Source organism: Melospiza melodia, chromosome 9 (assembly GCF_035770615.1).
Source record: "Melospiza melodia melodia isolate bMelMel2 chromosome 9, bMelMel2.pri, whole genome shotgun sequence".
Classification (NCBI taxonomy): domain Eukaryota; kingdom Metazoa; phylum Chordata; class Aves; order Passeriformes; family Passerellidae; genus Melospiza; species Melospiza melodia.
The window spans coordinates 13,616,624-13,641,063 of NC_086202.1; the positions used below are offsets into that span (position 1 = coordinate 13,616,624).

The 24,440-nt window shown below is 45.1% G+C and overlaps 1 protein-coding gene across 2 annotated transcripts in view; it reads right to left on the minus strand.

Moving 5' to 3' along the window:
- Positions 1-246: 246 nt before the first annotated feature.
- ARMH3 (armadillo like helical domain containing 3) overlaps positions 247-24,440 on the minus strand; it is a 138,977-nt gene continuing 114,783 nt past the window's right edge. For both annotated transcript variants that reach the window (XM_063163351.1, XM_063163352.1), the window contains 2 exons: positions 8,312-8,428; positions 247-2,610 (listed from right to left, as the gene is read on the minus strand). In XM_063163351.1, coding sequence (XP_063019421.1) covers positions 2,518-2,610; positions 8,312-8,428 — 210 coding nt within the window. In that variant the 3' untranslated portion in view covers positions 247-2,517. The remainder of the gene's footprint in view (positions 2,611-8,311; positions 8,429-24,440) is intronic.

Below are 24,440 nucleotides of genomic sequence, written 5' to 3' on the forward strand. Positions count from 1 at the left end.
TTTCCTTAGTGCCAGCCCAGGGACACGCAGGAGGAACAGGGATGCTGAGTCCTGGGTGGTACCTGCACACTGAACCAAGGACAGAGCATCACTGTACAGCACCACAGCTCCCTCTGCTCAGGCTGGAAGAGCCCAAGGGCAGTGATAGCCCTGCTGCAGCCAGTGTGCCACCAAATGGTGACAGGGCCACTCCCCAGCCACCCCACCCTCCCTCCAGTGAAGGACAAACACTGCACACTCTGGACAGACGGGGCTCTGCTATTTATTGAGCTCTAGGTTTGTATGTACATCCATTTACAGTGCTTGGTTCAGTGACAGTGTGACAAGAGGACATGTATCACAGTCTTCCCCAGCTCAGACTTGGGTGAGGGCTGAGCTCAGGAACTGATCCTACACATGCCTGGGCTTCTATGATCACCCCAGCAAGGGAGCACCCTCAGGGAGACAGGATAGCTGAGCCCAGAGCGAGAAGCTGAAAAGTCCAGAGGCTGCCAAGTCAGAAGCAGACTCATCCCAAACTCTCTCATGTATGTGTCTAGGCTCAGCCTAAATGGGCTCAGAGAACAGGAGGCATGAGGACAGCTGGATGACTCAATGCTCCACCAGTCACAATGCTGGGGCTGCACCTCAAGTCCCCTTGAGAAGGTGAGATCCCACCCCTCAGAGGGTGAGATCACCCTCTATCCCCCCAGACAAGCACCACGTACTGCAAACAACTGCTCCTCATTTTCCACTGGAGAAGCTGCCTCCTCTACATGCCCTTGCCTGTTCTCAAGCAGTGATTTTATGGAGCCTGCTTGCTCTCCCCTAAGCACTGTCCCTCTGACACATACACATTCCCATACACTTGCATGGCAGAGAGCAAATAAACGTCTGGCTTAGCTGTTAAAAGCCAGACAATTCCCCGCTGAGGAATAGTATCATCTGCTGAGAGAAGCCAGTGCTCCCAAGGAAAACATAGGGATGTCATCAGTGTTGTGCCCAGTGGGTGGCCAAGGACACAGCTCTCAGTTTCCCATGCTCATAGCAGGTAAGATGAAACATTAACACAATTAACGCACAATAGCATGAAAAAAGCCTTGCCTAAAAATGGTAGTAAATGAGCATGACATCCACATTACTCACACTAACCTACAAGGCTAAGAGCAGGACTAGGCACTTTTTAAAAAAAACATCTGTTTTCTAGGGGGAGGAAAAAAAACTGTGGATCTGGGATGTAAATAACTTCTCTACTTCAGTCCACCACGTCAGGCCAGATCCTAATATCATAACATCAGTGCTGGGAGCTGAAAATGCATGAGCAGGGAACAGGTGTGGAACAGGTGTTCATGTTGTGTATTCCTGAGCTGGGAGCCTGACACAGCACTCTAAACAGGCTCTGCCAGATGTGGGCACCTCTGCAGCACTGGCTCTGGGAGCAGAGAGGTGCCTGTGCCCCAGAGCATCATCCCAGAGCTGCTCCTTGGGAAGCCCTCAGCAGACACGGCTGAACGTCACTTGGTGAAGACAGGAGGGCAGGAAAGTGAAGTCACTACTTCTCCAGATGCATTTTAACTGTGTGCTACACACAAAGGAAAAACTGGAGACTTCTTCATTTATGAAGGTCACCAGGCACCTGCAAACATGTGCAAGGCAGATGTTCCCGTGAGGAAGAGGAGGATTGTCACAAAGCGGTCTCTGATGGGCAACAAGGTGAGTGGGGAGAAGGAGTCAGCCTCTGCCCCATGAAAACCAAAGGTCTAAAAATGTCCCTCTACCTTAGAAACAGCAGATGAGCTGGAGCTACCGGAAGCAACAGTGACCCCAAGCAGAGCTGGTCTCCAGTAGCAAAGTGCTCTGTTTGATGACCCATGTTCTTGGATCCTGGCTCACAATGGACCCTGCAAGCCAACAGCCTTGGAAGCAAAGTTTCCCCTTTTCCAATGGCTTGGTTGAAGTGACACCTTTTGACATCAGGAGACAGCATTGAGCAAGGCCTGCTCCTTGGGGAAACTGTTTTATAATCCAAAGCCATTCCCAATGGGATGGCAATGGATTTGACTTACATGACAGGAGGACACGTTGACCCAGGCTGATGGACAAGAACAGCCCTCACCTGGGACCAAAGAGCTTTCCCCATCGAGCAGGTGAGCAATCTCTACCCAGAACAGTTTCACACAGCTGGGCTGGTTTTATTATTTCAGTTGTGAGCTCTCCCCAGCTCTGCTACAAAGGTTTCCAGTGCATTTTCCCTGAGGCTGTGGAGGGAATCTCCCATTGCTATGTCACAGGAATGGCTGCCCACTCCCGTGGCACCATAAAAAGTTGCTTCCTCCTCAACATGCCAATCAGCTCTCCTCAGCCCAAGTTCTGTTTAAACACATTCCTTTGGGATCAGACACACAGCAGCAAGGCGTTCCCTTAAAAGAAACTCAGTCCCTTCCGCAGGCACAGGGGACCGGCCGCAGAGCGGAGTGTCCCTGCCCACCGGGGCCAGTCCCAGCCCGGCTCCGCCCGCGCTGCCGCAGCGTCCCCGCCTCACGAGATCGTCGAGAATTCCTTCAGCAGCAGCTCCTGGCTCAGCGTGTTGAAAGCAAGGTTCTTCCTCACGTTGATGCTGATGGAGCGAACCTGACAGAAACAAAACGAGATGTTTTAGCCACGGGACTCGTCCTGGCTCCTCATGAGCCCAGCGGTTTTGACACTGCTGACCTCCAATGCCCAGCATGAAGCTGTTTTGCACTTCCAGCTGCACAGCAATTGCTGCAGCAAGCTCTCACTGAGACTCCAGCCTAGCAAGGAAATGCTGAGGTTCAGCATTCCAGTTTCTTGGAAAAACAGGAATGTCTATAGTGACATCCCAGTAAACTCCCAATGAGACAGGGATGGGAGAAGATGCTCTGTGTGGATGCATGAGCTATGATGAGGTTCCTGTTCTGGGGCAAAGAGATGGAGGAAGTGAGCATTCCCAGGCTGCAGCTTAAAGATCATATTTTATCAATGCCCACCAGAGTGCCAGTGAGCATTTCCCAGATCAATGCAGTGCCATGGCCTCTGTCCTGCTCCAGAACCCCAGAGCCACAGATACAGACTGAAGGGGAGGACAGAGGCCATGCCACTGTGCTGTAAACACAAATTATCACCCAGGCTGGCAGAAACCCCTGGGTTCAGAGCCAGCTGTGTGTATTCTGAGTACTGTACACATGCAGCTGGCTCACTGGCTGTCTCTGAAGAAGAGACACCTTTATCCCTCAATGACACCCTGACTTCTGGTCACCCACAGAGCACAAAGAAGAGCTGGGCAGCCCTGTTGACAGCAGCTTCCCTTCCCCCCTCGTGCCAGCAGACTCCTTGGCCAAATACGCAGGCCCCAGACTGGGCTCAGTCTCAGCTGCACTTGGCAACGAGAAAACAAAGTCAAACATCATCTGTGTCAGCGACTGTGCAGCAGTGACAGAAAGCAAAACTGACACAAGCTCATCCAAACAACAGGATTACAGTTCCCAGAGACTCGGAGCCTGTGATAATAAGGTTGTTGCTGACCTGGTTAGTGTTTTGTACTTTCTAAAAGCACTGGAGGAAGAATTCTATAGACGCATAATGAGGAATCCAATACCAGGGGCTGGAAGAGCACATTATATATAAACACTGCTGAGGGTCCCACTTGCTACCCAGTGAGAAAAACACACTGAAAGGGCAGAAAGCTACCCAAAAGGCAGAATGTGTAAGAAAGGGAAGGAAAGCAAAACTGGGAAGGTTAACAGGGAAAGCTGTGAAATGAACCCCAGTGAGCCCCATTGCATAAACCCTAACAACCCGAGCACGCCAGCAAAGATGTCTACCCTAAGAGACAAAGTACTTGAGTTTTATGTTATCTGCAGAAACTACAAACTCTCCTTCATCAGGATGCTTGGCAGAGACCCCAAGCATCTTTGTTCCCTTGGAGCACCCCTTCAACTCTCTACTTTAGGTGTTTTTTGACTTACTCCATCCTCAAATAGTTTGGGACCACGTCTTGCAAGATAAGCACGGTTGTACCCTGTGTTAAACACCACTGCAAGGGATCTCCAGAGCACTGGCTGGCACAGGTCTGTCCTGCTGCCAGGAGACAGGAGTCCCACTAACAGGATTTGGTCCCAGTCCTGCCAAGTGCTCCAATGATCCAGTCGGTTCTTACAAGAAGGAAAGAACACAACAATGAGCTGTGGGGAGTTCTCTGCTCTGGGGAATATCAGTGCCTGAAGAAAAGGGGCAGATGCTATAAGCAGTATCCTTATTCTGACTAAAAGCATTTCTGTGGGTCCCAGCAACACAAAGTACAAGCAGTAATGAGCTCTTGGCCTCAGGAGCTGCTGCCAGGACTCAGGCACCAGCAGCAGAAGATTCCTAGCTTGTATACACATCAAGGTCTCCAAGAAGGAGTCTCTGTAAGCCCAGAAAGTGAGGCTGGAGTGGCACAATGAGAACACAGGGCTTAGCAGAAATTGCAGCTATGGGGTAGAGCACAAGAAATTAATTAGCCTGATTAGTTTGCAAAGAGAAGGAGGAATAGAGCAAACACACTCCATTATGTAAAATGAGGTCAGAAAGAGAACAGTGAGTAATATTTATCTGGCTCCCCAGGGATGGGGCAAGAAATACACAGCCTAATTTAGACAAAGAAGATTTACACAGGAAAAGAGGAAATACTTTTAAAACCTATGGGTTGTGAAGCAGTGGAGGAGCTCACCTGAAGCTACTGTGGAGCCAGTTTCATTTAAAGACAGCTTCAGGTTACAAGAGAAGCTTTAGACACAAACTTTGGTCAAGAGCAGTCTAGATGAACGTAGATCTCCCTTAACACAAACTGGGGAGAAGAGTGGGCATGGTAACACACAGGAGTGACATTTACACAAATCTCTGCCCAGCATTTCTTCTGCTGTGAGGCATCAGGCAGCCTGAGCCAACCCGCTTAAAAGGTAAGAATAGCTCAAATTAAAGTTAAATCAAGTTATCTCCAGCACCAGGGCTCAGCACAGGGAGCCAGAGCTCATCTCCCTTTTGGAGTTGGAAGACCAGACAGTTACACAAGGAGGTGTCAGTCTGTAACAAGGATGCATTTCAGAAGCTTCCTATAGTGTACCTAAGCTGCTCCATAAGGATACACCCCAGGACTCTTCCTACCTCTCGGTGCAGTGGGCAGCCCAAGCCTGGAATTTACCAGATCCCTCCAGACTTACACAAAGGCCCCAGAACTCCAGAAATTAAGGTCAGAGCTTTAACATTAATTCTGCTAGGAAGTACAAGCAGAGCACATGTCCTCTCTTGCTTCTGTATGAAGCATCCTGGAGAATTAGAGACAGAAGAACTCTAAAATTGTTTTCTTACTATCAGTCCACAAATGTTGAAAAAATGGAAAATGCACAAAATACTGACATCACCTGTGGAAGAATGAGTAAATGAAAGAATGGATGAAACAAGGGCATTAACCATGGGGGGGAAACATGATTAAATTTTAGTTTTGTGTCATCAGAGCTGGAAGTGTGCAAGGTTGTACCAACACTCCTATTTCACAGCAAGTCTCATCAACTAAACCTATTCCTAATCAACAAGCAGTCCTTAAATTATTTGTACAATGGGAAGAACATTTACACTGACTACTACACTTAATTAGAAGTCAAATTAAGATAATTTCCCCAGTCGAAATCAATCCTTAATCAGACTATGTTGAGACTGATGAAACCTATCTAACTGCAGAGACAGTGAATGCTTTGGAAAGATGCTGAAATCTCTTTCCACACATTCCTCCAGCTGCAATGTGAGGGTCCAAAAGCTCACATCCAAACCATTCTTTCTATCAAAGCAGCACAGACCTCAAATGACATCCCTGAGGCTTCAAAGGAAAAGAAATAAAAAGTGTAAGAAAACTTCTTAACTTCATTCCTTCAGCCCCTCAAAGGCAGCACAACATGCTGAAAAACCCAGCTGATAAAACAATCTGCACATCACCTTCCACCACAATGTGGCTGCAGTATCGCAGCCTTTGAAAACCTCTTTGTAAAGGGAATGGGAGAAGAAAGCAGATTCTTCTTTGGGATTAGCAGGAAAGAGCAGCACTGAGGCAAAGCAGGAGAAGTGAAGCAGTGAATTAGCAAAGCAGGTCAAAGGAGTGAGAACAAGATTTCTAAGCATAAAGGAGCCCCCAGAATGGCTTGGGGAAGCTTCTGCTCACCTACTTAATGGGAGCAAAGAGAGATAAAAAGGCAGCTGAAAAGGAAAATGTCTCCTCTGTGTCATTCCCCACCCAAGAAGGGTTTGCTTTGATGCAAACATTTGCAGACAGTGATAAGAAAACCTGGCAGAATCTGGAAAGAATTACTTGCAAACAGATCCTGTCCAGGAAGACCTGATGGGAACAATGTGAGTTCAGAAACTTGTAGTTCACCACCAGCCCTGAACTTTTGGTACAGCTCACAAAGAGATTTGCAGCAACTTCCCTCTGCCCCCTCCATGAAATCCTGCAAACCTCCGAGGTTAAACCCAAAGCACTGGGTAGGGGGGTATTATCCAGCATCAGACCAGCAACAGAAACTGAAGTAAAGACTCAAAAGCTTCACAAAAAGAAAGCAAGTACCTGGTTTGAAGGGACTATGGGAAGGACAGGGCAGATTAGGCCCTTTTTGATGAGTTATTTGAACAATTAATAGAGCCATCAGTTACTGTGCACCTAGAGAAAAGCAGAGCGAGGAGGCCGGGAGGCCAAGTGGATTTGCTGGAGACAAATCACAACGTATCAGGTTCATTCCCCGCTGCGCCGAGGCAACGGCTTAATGGAATGCAGGGGATTTTCTGTAGCTGTGAGTAAAGAACATTTAATAGGGTCCCAATTCTCAGGGCATCTAGAGATGTGGATTAAACTGATTCACAACTGGGTCAAATCAGCACATTTATACAGTAATTATTCAGGCTTTTATATGCTCTTGAGGAGAGGGTCCCAGGGGTACCTGGATGGGCAATTTTCACCTGGGAGTTGACGGGCTGGTTATGATAAACAGATTCTTAAATGATACAAAATTGGGATTTTGAAAAAAATAGGAATTTGGTCTAGGAAGAAAATAATTTTAGCTGAAATGTTTCGTGGCTGTGATGATCATAGGACTGAGAATGTAATTTTAATCAATTGGCATGATTGGCCTGAGCTTCTGCCAGGCCAAGTGGAAAGTGGGACGTGCAGGAAGCAGGGCAGTCATGTGGCCAAAGGGAAGGAGATGCTGGCTGAGGGTGGGAGCCCTTGGGACAGAAGAGATGACAACAGAAACAGGAATGTGTCTTATTTCTAGAGTTCAGTAATAGAAAAAGCCTGTGTCACAGGAAGGCTATGGCCAAATTTCTTTGCTGTATTCCAGGAAAGCTGTGTCAAACAGCAGGCCAGAGAGACAAAAACAGGCACAAAAGAATTCAGAAAAATAGCATGGAAGCAATTGCAAATGCTTTTGCCCATATACTACCTAATGTCAGGGCTGGAATGACCCCAAGAAAGTTAAAAGCATGCTGTAAAAGGAAACAAAACCATTTCAGGTGCCTGTTCTGGAGCAGAGCTGACAGAAGGATGCCCAACAACATGCCCCAACTCATGGAGACTCGTGATAGAGTAGGCAGGCATCAATTACTCATCAATCAGCAGGGACAGAGCTGGGAGAAAGAATCAATTCTCAGACTGGTGGAGAAGGCTGCCAAAGTTAGAGATCCCTCCCTTTTGGTGAAGCTGTAATGATTCAAGAGTGAGGCTTTCCTCACACACCAGTCACCACAAAAACACTGCCTCCATGCTCATGTGGCAGTGGACAGGAAAATTGCTCATGTGGACAAGAAAAGTTCCATCAGTGCTCTCTGGAGAAGGGTAAGCAAGCTGGCTTGCTGAAGAGTTATAACTACCAACCTGAATTATTTAGACTCATTTTTGTCTTTGTTCTGTAACTTTTGTGCATCTTCCTACCATCAGTCTTCTCCTCTTGTAGATGGAGACATTTCTAGGGAATGCCTTCACTTTCTATGCTTGGAAACCCTTTTTTTGTGAGTGAAGGAGGAAGGCAATGAGCAGGAAGGTGTTTTACTAGTCCCAAACTTCATGGTCCCCTTAACAACAGCAAAAAAGCCAAGTTACTCTGCATGATTAACGCCAAGTGGGAGCAGCCAGCTCAGTCAGCTTCTCCCCATACAAATTTATGCCCTGTCTTTGGGGGCAGTCCAATGGAGTAACAGGACTGCTCAGCTACACCCCAAATACCACTGCCCAGGCCATAACAAAGGTTCTGAAGGGGGCTGTTGATTGCTCAGAGGCAGGGCAGCTTACCAGCTCTTTGAAGAAGGCAGCCTCCTTATGCTGCTCCGAGTAGCGCTCGTACTGGTCCAGCCCGTCCTGCAGCTTCAGCGTCAGCGTGTCGTAGTTGGACCTCACCACCTCCAAAACCTGCCAGCAACAACCAGACACAGCACAGGAATCAGCATCCACACACTCCTCAGCACAGGAGGAGCAGGGCTGAGATAGATCACAGCTCTGGCACCTGTTTTCACAACGGAGATGGCTTTAAACGGCCAGTATTTGGCTCGTGATTAACAACATGGAGCTGGGCACTAAAGGCTTCCTAATGCCAAGGAACAGTCCTGAAATTTACAGAATTTTTCCATTCATGAGAATGATAGATAAAACCTATATCCATGACAGCAGCAGCTTTCTGTCATCAGAATTAGACATATTAATAAACCAAGCAGCTAATTACCACATGTACACCCAGATGCAACACAGAAGCACAAAACAAACACAGATTTGCCCAGTCCCACAGTCTCAAGGTTAGTTTTGTCACCACGCTTCCCTCCTGGCTCATGAATCATCACTCACAGCCTGCTAAACCACCAGCTTCTAGAGCTGCTCAGGTCAGCTTCATACAGAGCACTGCATGTCCCTCCTGATAGCAACAAGCTTCTGACAAGCAGCACTAAGAGAAGACCAGCCTTGGTATGGACCCTGCTTTTACAAAGACATGAATCCAGGTCTTCCTGCCCAGGAGATACTTTACTGTCTTCAGTTTTTACAATCAAAGCAGTTCCAGCTTTTATCACTGCCTTACTCTGCTCCCAGCATTGGGCTATACTTGCAAACTCACAGTTACACATCTCTGTTCTATTGAACCATCCATTTTCCTAACTAGGGAACACCAAGAGGGACTCCCACAATGATGTTTAGCTTTCAAGCATTGCATGGACTAACATGTTCCTCAAAGCACTTAGGAGATGGTTGGTGACAACAATCTTCCTACAAGGAACCATAGAGGTTAACACTCCTGGGCAATCATATGCCTGAAATGATTCTCCTAAACACAGGAACTTCACTCTTAGGCTGTTGCCATTTGCTCTGAGAGCTAAACAGAATATGAACATCTGAGGTTTGCACTGCAGTAATCCCAGCTCATGACAAGCTTCAGCCAGGAAGACAGGTGGTAACAGGTGCAAAAGAAGAGGACCCTGCTCCAAGGCATCACAACTCATAACAGATCCTAAGAAGAGCATTGCAGAGGATTGAAGACAGCAGTGACCAGAACAACAAGGAGCCCTTGGACTTCTCCTCTTGTACTCCCAACAGTGTAAGCACTACTGTCAACTGCTCCTTTAGGCAGCTGGCAGCTCCTGCCCTTTACAGATATCTTGTCCTTACATTTTTTATTCTAAGAAATCTAAAGTTGTTTAGGGTTCATTCAAAAGCTTGCTTCTCCCAGACTCTGCACGTGGCAGTGGTGCACAGAGATACTCATGCTAGGGCCTGAGATGGCAGAAGCTACAGGGAATCATCCAAATGAGGACTGGGGGCAAAAAGGGGGTTCCGGAAGTGGTTCCCAGGTGAGATGGTCACACAGCAGTCTCTGCAGCTCAGCTGTCCTGCAGCATTGCAGACACAAGCTAGGGAGAGGAATAAGGATCTGGATGAAGGTCTCAGAGCCCTTTTCCAACTGCACTGACTCTGATTCTGCAATGTTATTTAACAACAGCTTGCCAGTGTTGCAAAGGCTCACAGCCTCCTCTCCAGCACTCATTTCCTAATGCTGTTTTGTTTGTCAGCTCCACTGGCAGAAAGAACTCCCTGCAATGACATCCATCTCCAAATTCAGCCTGACCTTCTTGCTCCTGTGTGCAGAAGCTACAAGAAGTATTGCAGAGCCACGAGCAATGATGAAAGAAAGCCACCTGGGCACAGGAATAACTATCCACTAGGGACACAGTGTAATAGCATAATGCACCTTCTTCTGAGCAATAAAGGATCTGGCAGCTTGCTCCTGTCAATCAGAGGAAGCCAAATTGATCAAGATTAATAAGCTGCAGAGAAAAAGCCTGGTTTGAAAGGTGAGGAGTTGAACAGGAGTCTCCAGCAGTAATTCAAGAGCAAAGGCATTTCATTCAGGGTTACCTGACTCCCCGGGAACCTTCCCTTCAGTCTCCCTGTATTCCCATACACACAGGTGTGCCCTGTGCCACACAGTTGTGATTGCTCAATGGATGCACATGTTTCTTTAGGAATAATCAGAATTCCTCCTTGCTAGCTCTGAGTAGAGATCTCTTCAGATAGTCAAGAGAGGCATCCTCAAACCATGATGAAGAGAAGTAAACTCTGAGAGCAGTAGTGAGCTCTGTAACCAGAATCCTTTAAATCTATTTGCTTGCATCACCTTTGAAAGGCATGGAACTAAGCTAAGAACTCAGTTTGATACTTCAGGATGAGGACAGGGAAGAAAAGAGGCCCCCAAAGTCTCTACTCTGTTACTTATTGTAATCTCTGCAGTGAGCCTGAGATCAGCTTATCCCTTCACTATGTATTTCATTGGCTTCCACTCCTTATCTCCTTTAATTATGAAATAGAACTTAAAAAGAAAGGGTAAGTTAAAAATAAACAGCTTCTCCCCACTGTGTGATAATTTCCCTTTCTTGCTGCTACTGAGAAAAAAATGCTACGTGGGATCTGAGATAAACCCACTCACAGATCATTTCAACCTCATACCTTGTAATGGATAGAAGCTATTACTGAGATTAGGACCTGCCATCCTTGAGATGACTTCATCTGCTCTTTAAGATGCAGCTGCTAGACAGAGGACAGGTCAAAGAGCAGCAGAAGGTATTAAGAATACCTAACAGGAAGGTTTAAAAGTCATCAACTTCCTACACAGATGACAAAAAGCCTCACATCCTTGGTGTAATAGAAGACTGTATGTTAGCATCTTTTGCCCTTCTTACACATTGCTTTGACTTTTGCTCAGGAAAACTACTGCAGGAAGAACAGCCTTTTTCCTTAAACACACAAGATCTTTATCTGCACTTTCTGTCAGATCCAAAGGAACTAGAGCAATTTCATTTTGAGATTAAAGCATTTCTCCTTCAAAGTCTTGTTCAACCCATTCTTCTTGGAAGTCTCATGTCTAGAAAACATGAATTCCAAGATGGTCAAGTATGAGAAGGGAAAGGCTTTTTAGCTGTTCCTCCAAACAGATTTTAAATACTCATTCAGATTTTTACCATCTCATGAGAAGCTGGAAAAATACCAGTTTCGGTGTCAGGCAAGGACAGATGAAATTGGACTGTAGATGATCTTCAAGGAGTTTGATGTGACACCCCTAAGACTGCAAGGATAAACATGCAGGGGAAGCTTTTTTCTTTTTTTAAAAATAGTTTACTGGATCTTTACAGTGGAAAAAAAACCCCAAAAACACCAACAAACAAATCCTAATGGAGTTACAATCTAAAAGTCTTTTTGTAGGTTACCTTAGGGGGATCAGAGTCTTTAAAAAGCAGTATGATGGAAGCAAGCAACTCAGACAGGGTCAATACAAGAGGAGGGAAGGCTGCTGAATTCCCTTCCTGCAGTTACCTGTATCAGCCCCAGAGGCTATATTTGCTCATTTTTTCCACTGCAACAAACCAGAACTCAATGGAGCTGTACCGCTGTAATTTAAAGATAATTTGCCATCAAATTAACCCCCTATCACCACTCACTCTGACTGCTTTCCAGAAGTTCCAGGGAAATGCTGGAGATTCAGGTCCCTGCATGTGTGTCCCCAAACCAATTTTTCAGGAGCTGCTCTGAACAGCAAGTGCTTTCTCTGGCATTCAGATCTCAGCTTCCTCCTGCAGCCACAACTGCCCATGCCCCATAAAACTCTCCTTCCCCAGTCACACCCACAGCTTGTGAGTAGAGGCAACCCCTCAGGAACATGGCAGGAGGGCTGGCTTCCAACGAGGGACTGATGTGGGGCTCAGCTCTGTGCAGCATCCCACCCATGCCATGCCAGGTCACTGCACCTAGAGGAACAAGATTATTTCCCAGCTTGTGGCTCCTTACTTTGCTCCATCCACCAGCTCCTTCTACCACTGCCTTGCAAACTGGATGGACAATCTTGGTCAGTTGGGTCAGTGGCTTCCTCTCACACAAGCTCTGAAACCATTTCCCCCAGAAGCAGTTGCCTCTGCCCTGAAATTTTCAGCATTCAAAACACAGCATCATTTTGCTGTACTAGTCACTACCACTGACTTTTTCCTTACTGCACCAGAGCTGCTCCCTCTGACTGATCCTCAGCAAGAACCAACACACTGCACTCCCCCAGGAGAGACCAGTCCTGCTGGAAGATCCTGTCCTGGAGAAACACAGGGATTACAGCACTCTCCTACCCCCACTGTGCCCAGGAGAGCACAGTGTTGGCTGTTGGCAGCATTGCCACAGAGGGAGCTGCACCAGCAGTAAAACCTAATGGGCAACATGCAGCTCTAGGGCCCATCTATCTAGCAGACATCATTTGCTTCATTGCTTAGTAACTTTTTAACCTGCAGAATCCTTCATCATCTGCATCTGCAGTCTCTGCCTTACTGGAACATAAAATCAGAGAGCACCAGCAATTCACAGCACCCAGCAAAGGACCTGGTGGTGGGTAGGTTCCAGGGAGCATGCACAGGCAATGACAAAAATAAAAGGAAAAACAGAAACAAGAACAAACCAAGGTCTCTACATTGTCTTTTTAATTAGCACAGGAAAGCACAAGAATGCAATCAGTCAGCATCACCAGTACCTCACTAAAACCTCTCCATGCCCATAAGGCAGTTATTAACAACCATGACACAGATTGAATGATCTCACACCAAGCAAAAGGTAAAACAGCCCCAACAATGCCCAGGTTGAAATGCACGTGTCCCTTTACCAACTCCCAGCTGCTCAGGGATGGGGGAGTGTCTCAGGTCAGACTAGCAAGGCCCCACAGGACAGAAAAGCCAGAGGCTCTGTCCCATCTGTTCCATGCCAGAGGATGGAGCAGCCAGCCTGTGGGGCATGTAATGCCAACCTCTCATCAGCACTGCTGCACAACAGGGCAGGACTGAGGGCAGCCAAACCTGCCTTCTGTGCGCCCTGCAGAGGTGTGGAGGCACTGCCTGTGTACCTCATCCAGAGGGAATTCAGGCAGTCCCACCCCCCAAACCCAGTCAAAGCACAAAGCACCACAAGCAAACTCAGCAGTCTGTCCCCTCAGCTCAGAGGGTGGAGGCTGTAGGAAGAGACTCTAGGGTTTTCCTGTTCCAGTAGAAATGTGCATTTTACACTTCAGTCATCAAATGGGCTTGTTTATTCCAGGTTTAGTACAAATCTTCCCCTTTTTCTCCCTCCTTAATCTCTACAACAAGTTAAAGTCCCTGAGTGTTTCTCTTCATGAATTCAACTGAATTGCAACATTTCTCATTGTAATGAAAAGGCTGCTGACACCTGGACTACAAAGAGGCTATTGCCTCTCCATAATAAAGTGCTGGATAATTGACATCAATTTTACAGTAGTAACTTCTAATTAATAGAGAAAACAATTTTTTTCCAAGTGCTATCACACTTCTCACAGAACAACTTTAAAGTTGCTGATGCAGGCTGAAGTCTTTGTTGAAATTAATCCCCAGAAGCACCACAGAGAAAGAACATAACTAAATAATTAGAAGTTAAATAAAAACACACACACAGCTGCCACATTTCCCAACAGACTCTGCCCAAACCCCAGCTGCACTCATCTCCTTCTCCCTTTCCTCTTTCTCTGTCTGCAGGAGCCAATTTCAGAGAGAGGCTCCACTAAGGCTGGCAATGCTACAGGCACATGATGGAAGCAGCTGCCACTGCCACTGGCTTCCAGAAAAGCATCCATCCAGGACTAGCAGCAGCTCAGAGCTCTTGTCTGACCCAACACTGCCCTACCTTTGCAGCTCTCCTGGAGCTAAATGCAGTGCTGATGCTCTAGCACCACTCTTCACCCCCACACTGATCAAGCCATGACTGTTATTTCCATGTTCATGAATGCTAAGAGGAAGAGGAGGAGGAGGATGGTGCTATGATAGTTTCACAACTCAGATTCCCAGGACATGCTGCATGTACAGCACACATCTGTGGATCCAGAGGATGTGGAGTGGGTCAGATGGGAAAGGCAAAGATGGGGGCTGCAGATTCAAGGGTAACCATGCCACTTATGTGTAGGACTCACAGCACACTGCCAGTCCAGCTCTGGTGTCCCAGATCTGCATCCAGCAGCTGCAGCTTGTACTACATGCAGTGAAGGAGCCATGGCCCTCTCATGCTGTGGGCTGAGAGCATGAGCCTGCAAGTCAGCCCCCACCAGCTCACACATCTGTCATTCATTCCCAGAGTAGAAGGCATCATCTTTTCTGCCCTGAGTACAGGAAAATTTACTGGAAGAAGGATATTTTTCCAATAGTAAAAAGTTCAGCCAGACCAAAAGATTAAGTGGAAGCAAAAAAGGGCAAACTTTTCCTCTGAGGTATGAAACAGGATGCCACTGAGGAGGGATGCATTAACATTGCAGGGCAATAACTGTAAGAGGTCACTGGGGAGAAGCACAGCCTGCAGAGGTGGGTGCAGCTCCCCATGAGCTCCAGGGTAACAAAGAGACATGAGGACATGCTCCAGCCCTGCTGTGGAGAGCCCAAAGCTGATGGAACTCGTGGTTGTCTTGTTCAGTGTCTGGAGCTGGACACGTGGACAAAGTAGAGCAGCACACAGCAAAGATGAGTGGAAATAGGGAGAGGAGGAGCCTCACCCTGCTCTCCACTGCTGGTTTGGTGCAGAGACCCCTGCACACAGCTCCCACCAGGTTTACTCTGGCAAGCACAGACTAACAAGTGTCAGTGTCCCTCTGTTCAGCTGACTGAGCATTAGCCAGGACATTGCTTCCTGGAGTTTGGAAGTGAACTGTCTCTGCCAGTCACTTCTCACAGTCCTGCTGTTTGCAGTGAACTGCTCTGTGCTCAGCCAAACACAGTCTAACTTGCTGTGTCCCAAATCCTTCCTGAGGCTGCTTTTATACATCTGCACTTGAGTGGTATCAAAATCCAGGCCTCATCACTTCCCTACACAAGGAAAAGGTTTTGATGGTACTTAAAAGATTATCATTATTATTATTTTAGTTAGCACATCAAGGAGGGACATTTCACACCCCTTTTTCTCACCTCAGCATAGAGCCAGTCTGTCAGGCTCAGATGATATATAGTAGCTCAGATGTTTGTTCAATGATCTCACAGGGATCTGTGATCTTTAAAGGAACAAGCCTACAAAGGCAACACTTTCTATCCATGGAGCGTGAGGGTTTGGTTACAGTCTTTTTCTTCTGCCCACAGGTGCCTCTTCTAAAGATAAATAATTTATAAGCTCACTCAGAAAATTACTGTTGTTCTCTGAACTCTGCTAGCAGAAATGGCATCCTATTTTAGGACAAGAGTTATCTGCTTCAGAAACGTTTTAAACCCACAATCCATTAGAAGCCTTAGGTGCTCAACTTTATTTAATGGTGGTAAAAAAACACACTGATCCAACCAATCTGGAAATCACTCAGCTTTCAGAAACGTGTCAAAGCCAAAACTGTTACCCAGCTCCACCAAGAAGCAACTGTAAATAAAACAGTGCCCATTCCAAGCTCCCACAGGACAGGCATTCCCAACACCCAACAGGTACTTTAAGAAGCAGTAAGGCTGCAGCCAAGAACAAAGGCAAGGAACAAGGAGATACACACACATGGTCTCTATGTGCACAGCTGGCAGGGCACCTCATTTGTAAGAGGTATAGACAAGCAGAACAGACTGATGTGGTGATAACCCTGGACATTCCTGCAGCCATCACCAGGACTAGGCAGTGCTGTGCTACAATAAACACCTTCTGAGCTCCGGCTGCCAGGTAGCTGAAAGCATGCCCACCTTACCAGAAAACCCATGCCAGGAATGCTTCTGCTGCAGAGTAATTTCAAGAAGTCATGTCTATACATGTTAAATGCACCTTGCTCAACCCATTCAGGTTTGGAGCACATGGAGCAAAACTGCATGTGAAAAAGCATCACACTGCCTTTTCTCAAATCCAGTCCACCTTTTCCAGTTTCAAAGATGGTCAGTGGGTTTATACTAATCTGCATATCCCACTTGGCACAAAGAACCTGGTATTCTTTGTGGGACACTGGGTGCTCTTTCCCAGACTGTAGGGGCAGGCGCTCCAGGGAAAAAAAGGAGGCAACTCTGTGCTATTCAAGGAAGGAAAACAGGTTCAGTGGGCTTCTGCCAAGGGAACAAACCTCCATATACTGAGTAACGCTGGCACTTTCAAAACCCAGGCAGAGAAAAAGAAGTCAAAGATCCTGAAACAAATTATCTTTAAAATTATCAGTTAATAAAATAAGCAGTCTCCAGAGCAGACATTTAGATCTGGAAGGGGAGATACACCAGAAACCGAATGAGGCCCCCTAAGCTTGCCTGTTTTTAGAAATTTTGTTGAGAAAGGCAGGCAGCGTTAAGAAAGGCCAGGATGATGGCAGGAGCATAAAAACCTGAGATAGATAGAATTGCTATTTTGGAGTTACAGCCCATTTTGGAGTTGTGAACCCTTATCTCCAGCTGGTGGCATTTATGAAAACATTTCTCACTGCTAGGTACGTAAGAGCACTTGCAATTCTGCCAAGGCTCGAAATGCACTGCAGATAGCAATGGACTGGACCGTTAATTTTTTTATTTCCCCTTTGTGCTTACAATTAACTTAAGTGCTGAAAAGTGATGGGCTATTCCAAGAGCAGCTTTTTATCTACCAGCTGCATTCTCACAGAGCAGTAAATCAACTGCTGTCACCAAACCATCACACTAGAGGACAAGAGCATCCTTATGCTCACTGTTATCATTCATGTTACCCGTTCAGCCTAAGTGGCTAACCAGCATTCAGCAAATGAATGCTGTGATTTGTGTGCAACCTTTGGTGCAATTCTCTATTTACAGAAGACCTTGTCCTCCTGAACACCGAGGAGAAAAACAGTCAGCAGCAGCTCTTCAGCACATTTAACTGACCAAAGCAAGACCAGTAACCTTGGTGCCCAAAACAAGACAAAAGAGTTTTAAGTTGGGAACTGCTGCTCCAGCTGAACTGAGAAGCCAAGATGTACAAAGATATTACAGAAATCAAAGACAGATAGAAGAACCTTTAAAATGGTAGCTGAAGATTTTAAGAAAAAGTTTGAAATAAAATCCTTGTAGGACCAGTAGCCAGAAAGCATCCTGGCAAATGCTTGAACTCAAATACACAGCTTTCAGCTGAGATTGCCTTAGTGAAATGACAACAGGATACCTGATGTACACCAGAGGAGACTCATTTCCAGCAAAGAAATTCAAATTTGCCCAGACGACAGCTAGCTCAGGAATAAGGCTGTCTAGAGAATAGATTAAGGCAGGATATGCAACAAAGCCCTTTCTGTTCAATCAAACCCAGACAGAAGTAAGCAAACTGCTCCAGCTCAAAGAAACCAAAACCTAATTGTGCCCAAGGAAAAAACAATGGGGAGCCTTATGCTGGGTACGGTCTAATCAAACTCCTGCAGTCACATGAGGCTTCTGGAACAACGACACCTGGTCAGGTTCACAGAAATCAGCAGAGGATCCAAGAGAGCTTGTGCCCCTCACACAGCCACCATGGACTTCTTTGGGATATAATGATTGCAGACTAACATAGAGATAAAACCAAATCAAAACTCACCAAGACATTGACTTGAAGATCAAGACAAGTGAAAGGAGAACACAGACACTCCAAAAAGCTAGGGAACTTGGCATGCATTTTGATTTTCTTTTTGATCTTTTACAGCAACTAGCAAGCCAATGGCCTTTATGAATGTACAGTCCTAGGTCTGATGCTTGCTGAGAAAAAGTGGATGCTATATTAGGTTTTTTTCTTTTTTTAATGATCAGAAATCTTTTTAAACTTGGTTTGCACAGCATGAATAAATTTAATTAAAGGAAGCAGCAAAACTAAATACCTACATGCCAAAAAACTGGCCACAAACCAAGTGGATGCTTGTATTTAAAGTAAGTCAAATCAATATAGGACATGCTAGAGAAAACCAGCTAGGACTGGAAAAGGAAGGTGCACATTTGCAGGGGCAGACATTAGGAAGATCAGTTCCCTAGTTCCTACTTACATTTCAGCAATTAGTGGAAGTGATAAAAAGCAGTTATTCAGTGGCCTGAGGAGATGCAGTGAAGCCAAGAAAGAAGAAACACTAAGCTCACCTGCCTAACTGACTACATGTGGAAAATGAACTGAAGTCTGTTCTCAGGCAAAATACAAATTTTTTAATACAAGCAAGAACTCTGGACAGTTAAGAAACCCATTGAGCAAACAGCTGTTTGATTATTTGCACTATTTTGCAGTTCTTTGGTATGTTGGATGAACTAAGGGCATTGGAATCAATACACAAGATTTAAAACATGGGTTTTCAAAGACTTACTCAGTGAAAACAACAGCTTTTTTCCTCTATTTTTGTGCTCTCTCTAATAATTTCTAATTCTCTATTTGTCTTTATGACTACTGTTGAGTCTTGAGCCAACATTCCCAGGCCTATCACAATGACTCCAGGAGTCCTTTCCTGCATAACAATATCTAAAAGACTTAAAACTACAGTTTAATGATTCTGAGAGACTTACAAATTCAGTCTGCAAAAATGCCTTCTAAAGATAGAGCCCAAAAGAAATAGAAGATCTGTACTCAACCGGTTAGCTACAAATAGCTAGAAAGACTGTAGTAGCAGTATGTAAGGTAGCAAGCTAATAAGGAAAGGTGGGCAGTGCTTGGAAATTTGTGTGACTCAACCCACATAAAAGTTCTAGCTCTTAAGGCTTTTACAAATCTGGAGTTGGAACAGACAGCTATAAGCTGCTGGATGATCCTTATCCTACAGAAAATCCTGTAGTGAAAAGAAACCTTCAGTTGCAAAACGTCTGCTCGAAGGCAGCAGCCCCAAAAGGGGTTTAAGCCAATCTAAGTGCAGCTCACCTAGCCTGCAGTCCAGAGTCTGGAGTTCTTCCTTCAAGGGCGTTCACTGCAGAAATAAGACATTCTACTGTGCAAGTCAGAACTCTCTCTGTTCTAAACACAAGTACCAAGGATGCTGGGGACCAGGCAGGACTGACATCAGGAGGGACTGAGACAGTAAAGAAGGAGTAGAAATTATTAATATTAATATAATATTATATTAATATTATATTAAATATTAATATTATATTAAATATAGAGCATGCAGCTATGCAAGTCAGGTTTATAAGAATTACAGCAGTTATGGAATTCCTACCAAGACAAGGGAATCAAATCAAATCTATCTTAACTAAGTGACTCCTCACAACCCCCAGGCACACTTTGGGATCTCAGACTAATCTGCATTGCACAGCAGAGGAAAAGGAGTGGACAAAGTCTGTGGTGAGGGCAAAAATTAGGAAATCAAATAATTTCTGACATGCTGAAGGAGTGAAGCTTGTTAACATTTTAATTTGTTGAATTATTCCCTTTTGTGCTGTTGGAATGTGTCGTTCTTCTGAAACTCCATCTGGGCAATGACCAGAACTGAAACAGAATGAGACCCTTAATGCTTGGAAACATCCACAGCCAACACAGAAAACGTTTTCTGCCTGCAAAACCAGAACTGCTTCAACTTGACTGCTAAGTTAATTTAAAAGGAACATTTAAACAGCTATTGGGACAAATGGAAATGCAGGGGCTACTATCCAAGATAATCACTAGCAAGGGCAGGCCTGATGAGATGATGAACGCTGTAGGCTGAGACACTTTTTGACTGAAATGGATGTGCTGGAAAGCTGGCCAGCAGACAGCCAGCAAGGTGAAGCTGAGTGGGAGCAGAGCCTTGGGCATGGACCACACACAGAAAACAGCTCAGATGTTTCTGAGAAATCAGTCTGTTGCTTATTACTGTCCTTCTCAGAGAAAGACATCCATGTGCAATCTCTGGAATAAACACAGAGGCACCAAAGGTTGCTGACACTAATTTGTTTCTAGTCCTTCATCCTCATATTACCAGAGCCTAAGATAATAGCTATGCCTCTGAGGAAGGAGTGAGTCCTGGCATGGTTAAATGGCATCTTGCAATCAAAACATACTTGGAGAACAAAAAAGCCTTGTATGCCTTGGAACATAGTGTTTATCCCATAAACATTTCTTCCACTTATGTCCTTAAAATATCAGACCCACCACCCCTTCAGCACCAGCACTCTCACCATTCACATGCTCCCAGCAACAAGCCCCAACACTGTAGGAGACAAATCTCTTCAGAATGTGGAGCTGAGAAAGACTGAAAAGAGGCATCTTACCTCTATGACAGTGAGCTTTTATCTGCACAGACATTCAGATGCTGGATGGGCAGGAAGGACATGACACAAAGGTGAGGTTTATTGCTGACAGGCCAGATAAGATGACAGTGTTGGCTGTAGACCCACCACTGACAATCAAGGAACAGGTGACTTGTGCTGGCACCTGCTCTCTCCAAAGGATGAGGAGAACAAAAGAATACAACCTATGCTTCCTTTCCAAAGCACCTTTAGCTGTTGACTCCTCAAATTGAGCTGATCAGCAAGTTGAGCAGCAAGCTGGAGAACCACTTATCCACAATGTCTGCCCTCTGAATCAAGAGCATGCACCCTTTGCTGACACAGCTCTAAACAGAACCTGCTGGCTACAGAGGTAGGATATGCTGAAGACTTAGGTAAAGACAATACCACTGTCCTGGGGATATGAAGCTGACCACCAATGCTTCTGCTTTCTCTATATATTTCTCTTTTGCCATATTCCATGGATCAGTACCTGCAGGATCTGTGATGGAAATATCATCTCCACTGCAATTTCTGCAGTGCTTGGAGGACACCACTGTTCTACAGCCTAAAAATCCCTGTGTGAGGATTTAATGCTCCCAAGTGCCTCTTGGACATCAAACATTTTGAAAACTATTAGCTCTGATGGGTTTTTGAATAAGGCCCAGGGAAGCCACTTCCTCAATATTTCTTATGAGGAAAAGGTAGCTCTGATCTGGTAGAATAAAAATTACTGAGAAGGAAGAAGAGAAGGAGAAACAAAGTCCACACAGCCCACATCACCTGTAAGCAAGGAAATGAGATTTGATTCACTCTGTGATCTTGAGGTGTATTCAATTTAAGCCTGAATTTCCACTGCATAAATTCAACTTGGCTGAGCAATGTCCCCATTAGAGACTGTCCAAAACAACCTAAAATTACCCACAAATGATCTTTGAATCTGAAGGTTCAAAGCCTTGGTGATGTGGGGCTTTTCAGCATATTTTTGCATAAGAAACCCATAAACCCATGTCTTCCCAGAAGTTTGAAGAAGACAATATAAAGAAAGCAATTAGATACAGTGCATACACAACTCCTTATTGTTGCCAATTAATCAATTTATTTATTTAGTTCACTGGTTTAATTTCCTCTTCCTACACCACAGAGAACAACTCTGGGTCTGTTTTCTATGAGTCAAAGGGATTAGATGACAAGCTGAAGTCACTCACTAAAAGGACTTGAGGGCTTCAGTTCAGGGATTAATAACTCAGCAGCTTTTTCTCCAAATTTTAAAACCTTTAACTTATATTGCATCAGCTGGTAGTTTTATCTGCAAAACTATTTTTGTTTAAATGGGAATCAAACCCTGCTCTTCCCAAAATGCTGCTGCATTGCCCTCTTGATATTATTCTCACATCCAAATTTTTGACTACATGTAAAGAGGATTTCATGCTTGCTTAGGAAACTTCTTAAGAAACTGTACCTTATACTAATACACAAGTTCAAGTTCTACTTGGCTTTTCCTGAATAACCAGACACAACAGCTGAGCAGTCCCCTCTGGAATTCAACACCACGAGAAGGGCTGGGTGAAAGCTTTGGACCAGGTCTCTCTGTGTCTTCAACTCAGTCTCACATTTCAAAGAAGATCTACAAAATGTTTGCCTGCATTTGATCACATAGTAACACATCTTTAAGGATAAAGCAGAGGGATCCATTCTTACCCTCACACCCTCAGCTAACACAGAATAAATTGGTACCACACTTATCTTGCTAAGAAAGCCAGTGGCAGAAGCTAAAGGGGGTCACATTTTTAATTACCCTGTAGAGACTCTGATCTTACAGTTCTAAGTATCATTTGCTAAAGGGAGCTTCAGTGAAATAGTGCTATAATTTAACCCTAACACTTCTACATCTTAGACTCTATAAATAAAACACAGAAGAAGTCTACAGGTTGAAAAATTCAGGTACTTTAAAGGTCTGGGGTTTCTTGGAACCTGAATTGGCCTGACTCAGCAAAGACTGAATTTCTTCCATATGCCTTTTTAAGGCCCAGCTTGCGACTGTGCCTAAAGCTTTTATTTGGTGTATTTTCACAAACTGCAATAAGTAGAGCTGTTCACTTTGTTTACTGCTTCTAGACAACAACTGCCATCTACAATCAACTCAGAGAGGACAGCAGGGCAGGGCTGGCAGCAGCCACCAGATGCAGCACAGCAGCAAGTGATGGCTGTGCATTAGGAAAGGTCCCATCATTTTCCTTCTCAACTCTCTAAAATATGTGAAAGGCACTAATTAACAAGCTACCCAAGTACCCAAGGCACATAAAAGCCACAAAAAAAAAATCCCTAGTGTCCTGTTAAGGCCCAATCCTAAGATGACTACCAAGGCTTTAGGAACCAACTGAACTCTCCCAGTCACAAGTCTCCAAAACTGATACCAGAAAGAATTCCAACATCACAAGAACTGCAGAACCGAGAAAAGCAAAAAAGAAATAAAGTGACCTACTTTATATTCTGTTATCACATGTTGAAAGAGACCGAATCATAAAATGCCAGAAAGGCACATGCAAAGGAATCCTCAAATTGCCTGCACTGTCAGCAGTGTGACAGCACTCAGCCTCCCACAGAAAAAACAAGGGCAGGGAAAAAACTCCACTCAAATACTGTGCCAGAACAACAGTACTCACAGAGAAGGGAACATACAGTAGGAGCTACAGAGAACATAAGAAGCCTGAAATGCCACTTGCCCTTACCCCAGCAGGCTCATCAGAGCCTCTGCCAGGGAGGGACACCGAGCGTCAGAACGATCCCATCGTCTTTTCCAAGAGAAAGGGACACAGGACAGCTCTCTTAAACATTTCTATTTCTCCAGCATCTGTTCCTGACTCAGTCACAAGTGGCAGGGCAGAAGAATGTGCAGCAGTCTGTAAACACCCAGGTATAGCTGTGTGAGGTGACTGCAGAGGGTTGACAGCACAGAGTCTGGACTAACCTTTTCAATAACAACACTGTTAAAACTGGAAAGTAAGGGGCTCGGAGAGCGTAGGCAGAGATTTTCACCCTCCATTCCCCAGGTTTCTACAGATTATTCCATAAAAATAAAAACCACTTATTCCCCAGATTTAACTTCACAGATTTTTGCATCATTCTTTCCTAAAATAAAGATCAGGGTCAAGCCAACTGGTCATTTTTCTTCAAGCATCTTAACCTGACCTTTTCAAACTCGTCATAGAAAAAGGTCTCCATGACATACCTAAGCTGAAGTCATGCTGAGTTATGATCTCATGTATGAAAAACATGGCAGCTTCAATCCTCATCTCACAACAGAACAGTTACCTGCATCTTCAAATCATACTTCACTCAGCTGAAGGGTTTCTGGGTGACAATGAGGGACCAGGCTATGCCTAAAGCTAACAAGATCACATGTTAACAACTAACTTCCTGAGCAATTAGGACAGGAGTGGTCAGTGACCAATTTCTCTATGCTAAAACATTTGGTATGACATTAACTGCCCAGCCCCAGTACCACTTACTCCTAGTTCTGATGCACCAACACACTAAATAGCAACAGAAGCACTTTAGGACTCAAGCAGTCCAGGAATATTATCCCTCTGGGCACTACTGAGGGTGGAAAGCTCAGCAAAATCTACATGATGTGGAAATCTGTCACCAACCAGATAAATTAAGGTTTAGATCATGTTAATATTCTGCCCTGCAAAAAGTGTGTCATGCTCAGGTATCTGCAAAGAGGCTGAGATGAAGTATTACAGCAGATTTCTTTTTATTCTTCTGAGAAGGGGAGTTTAGCCCAG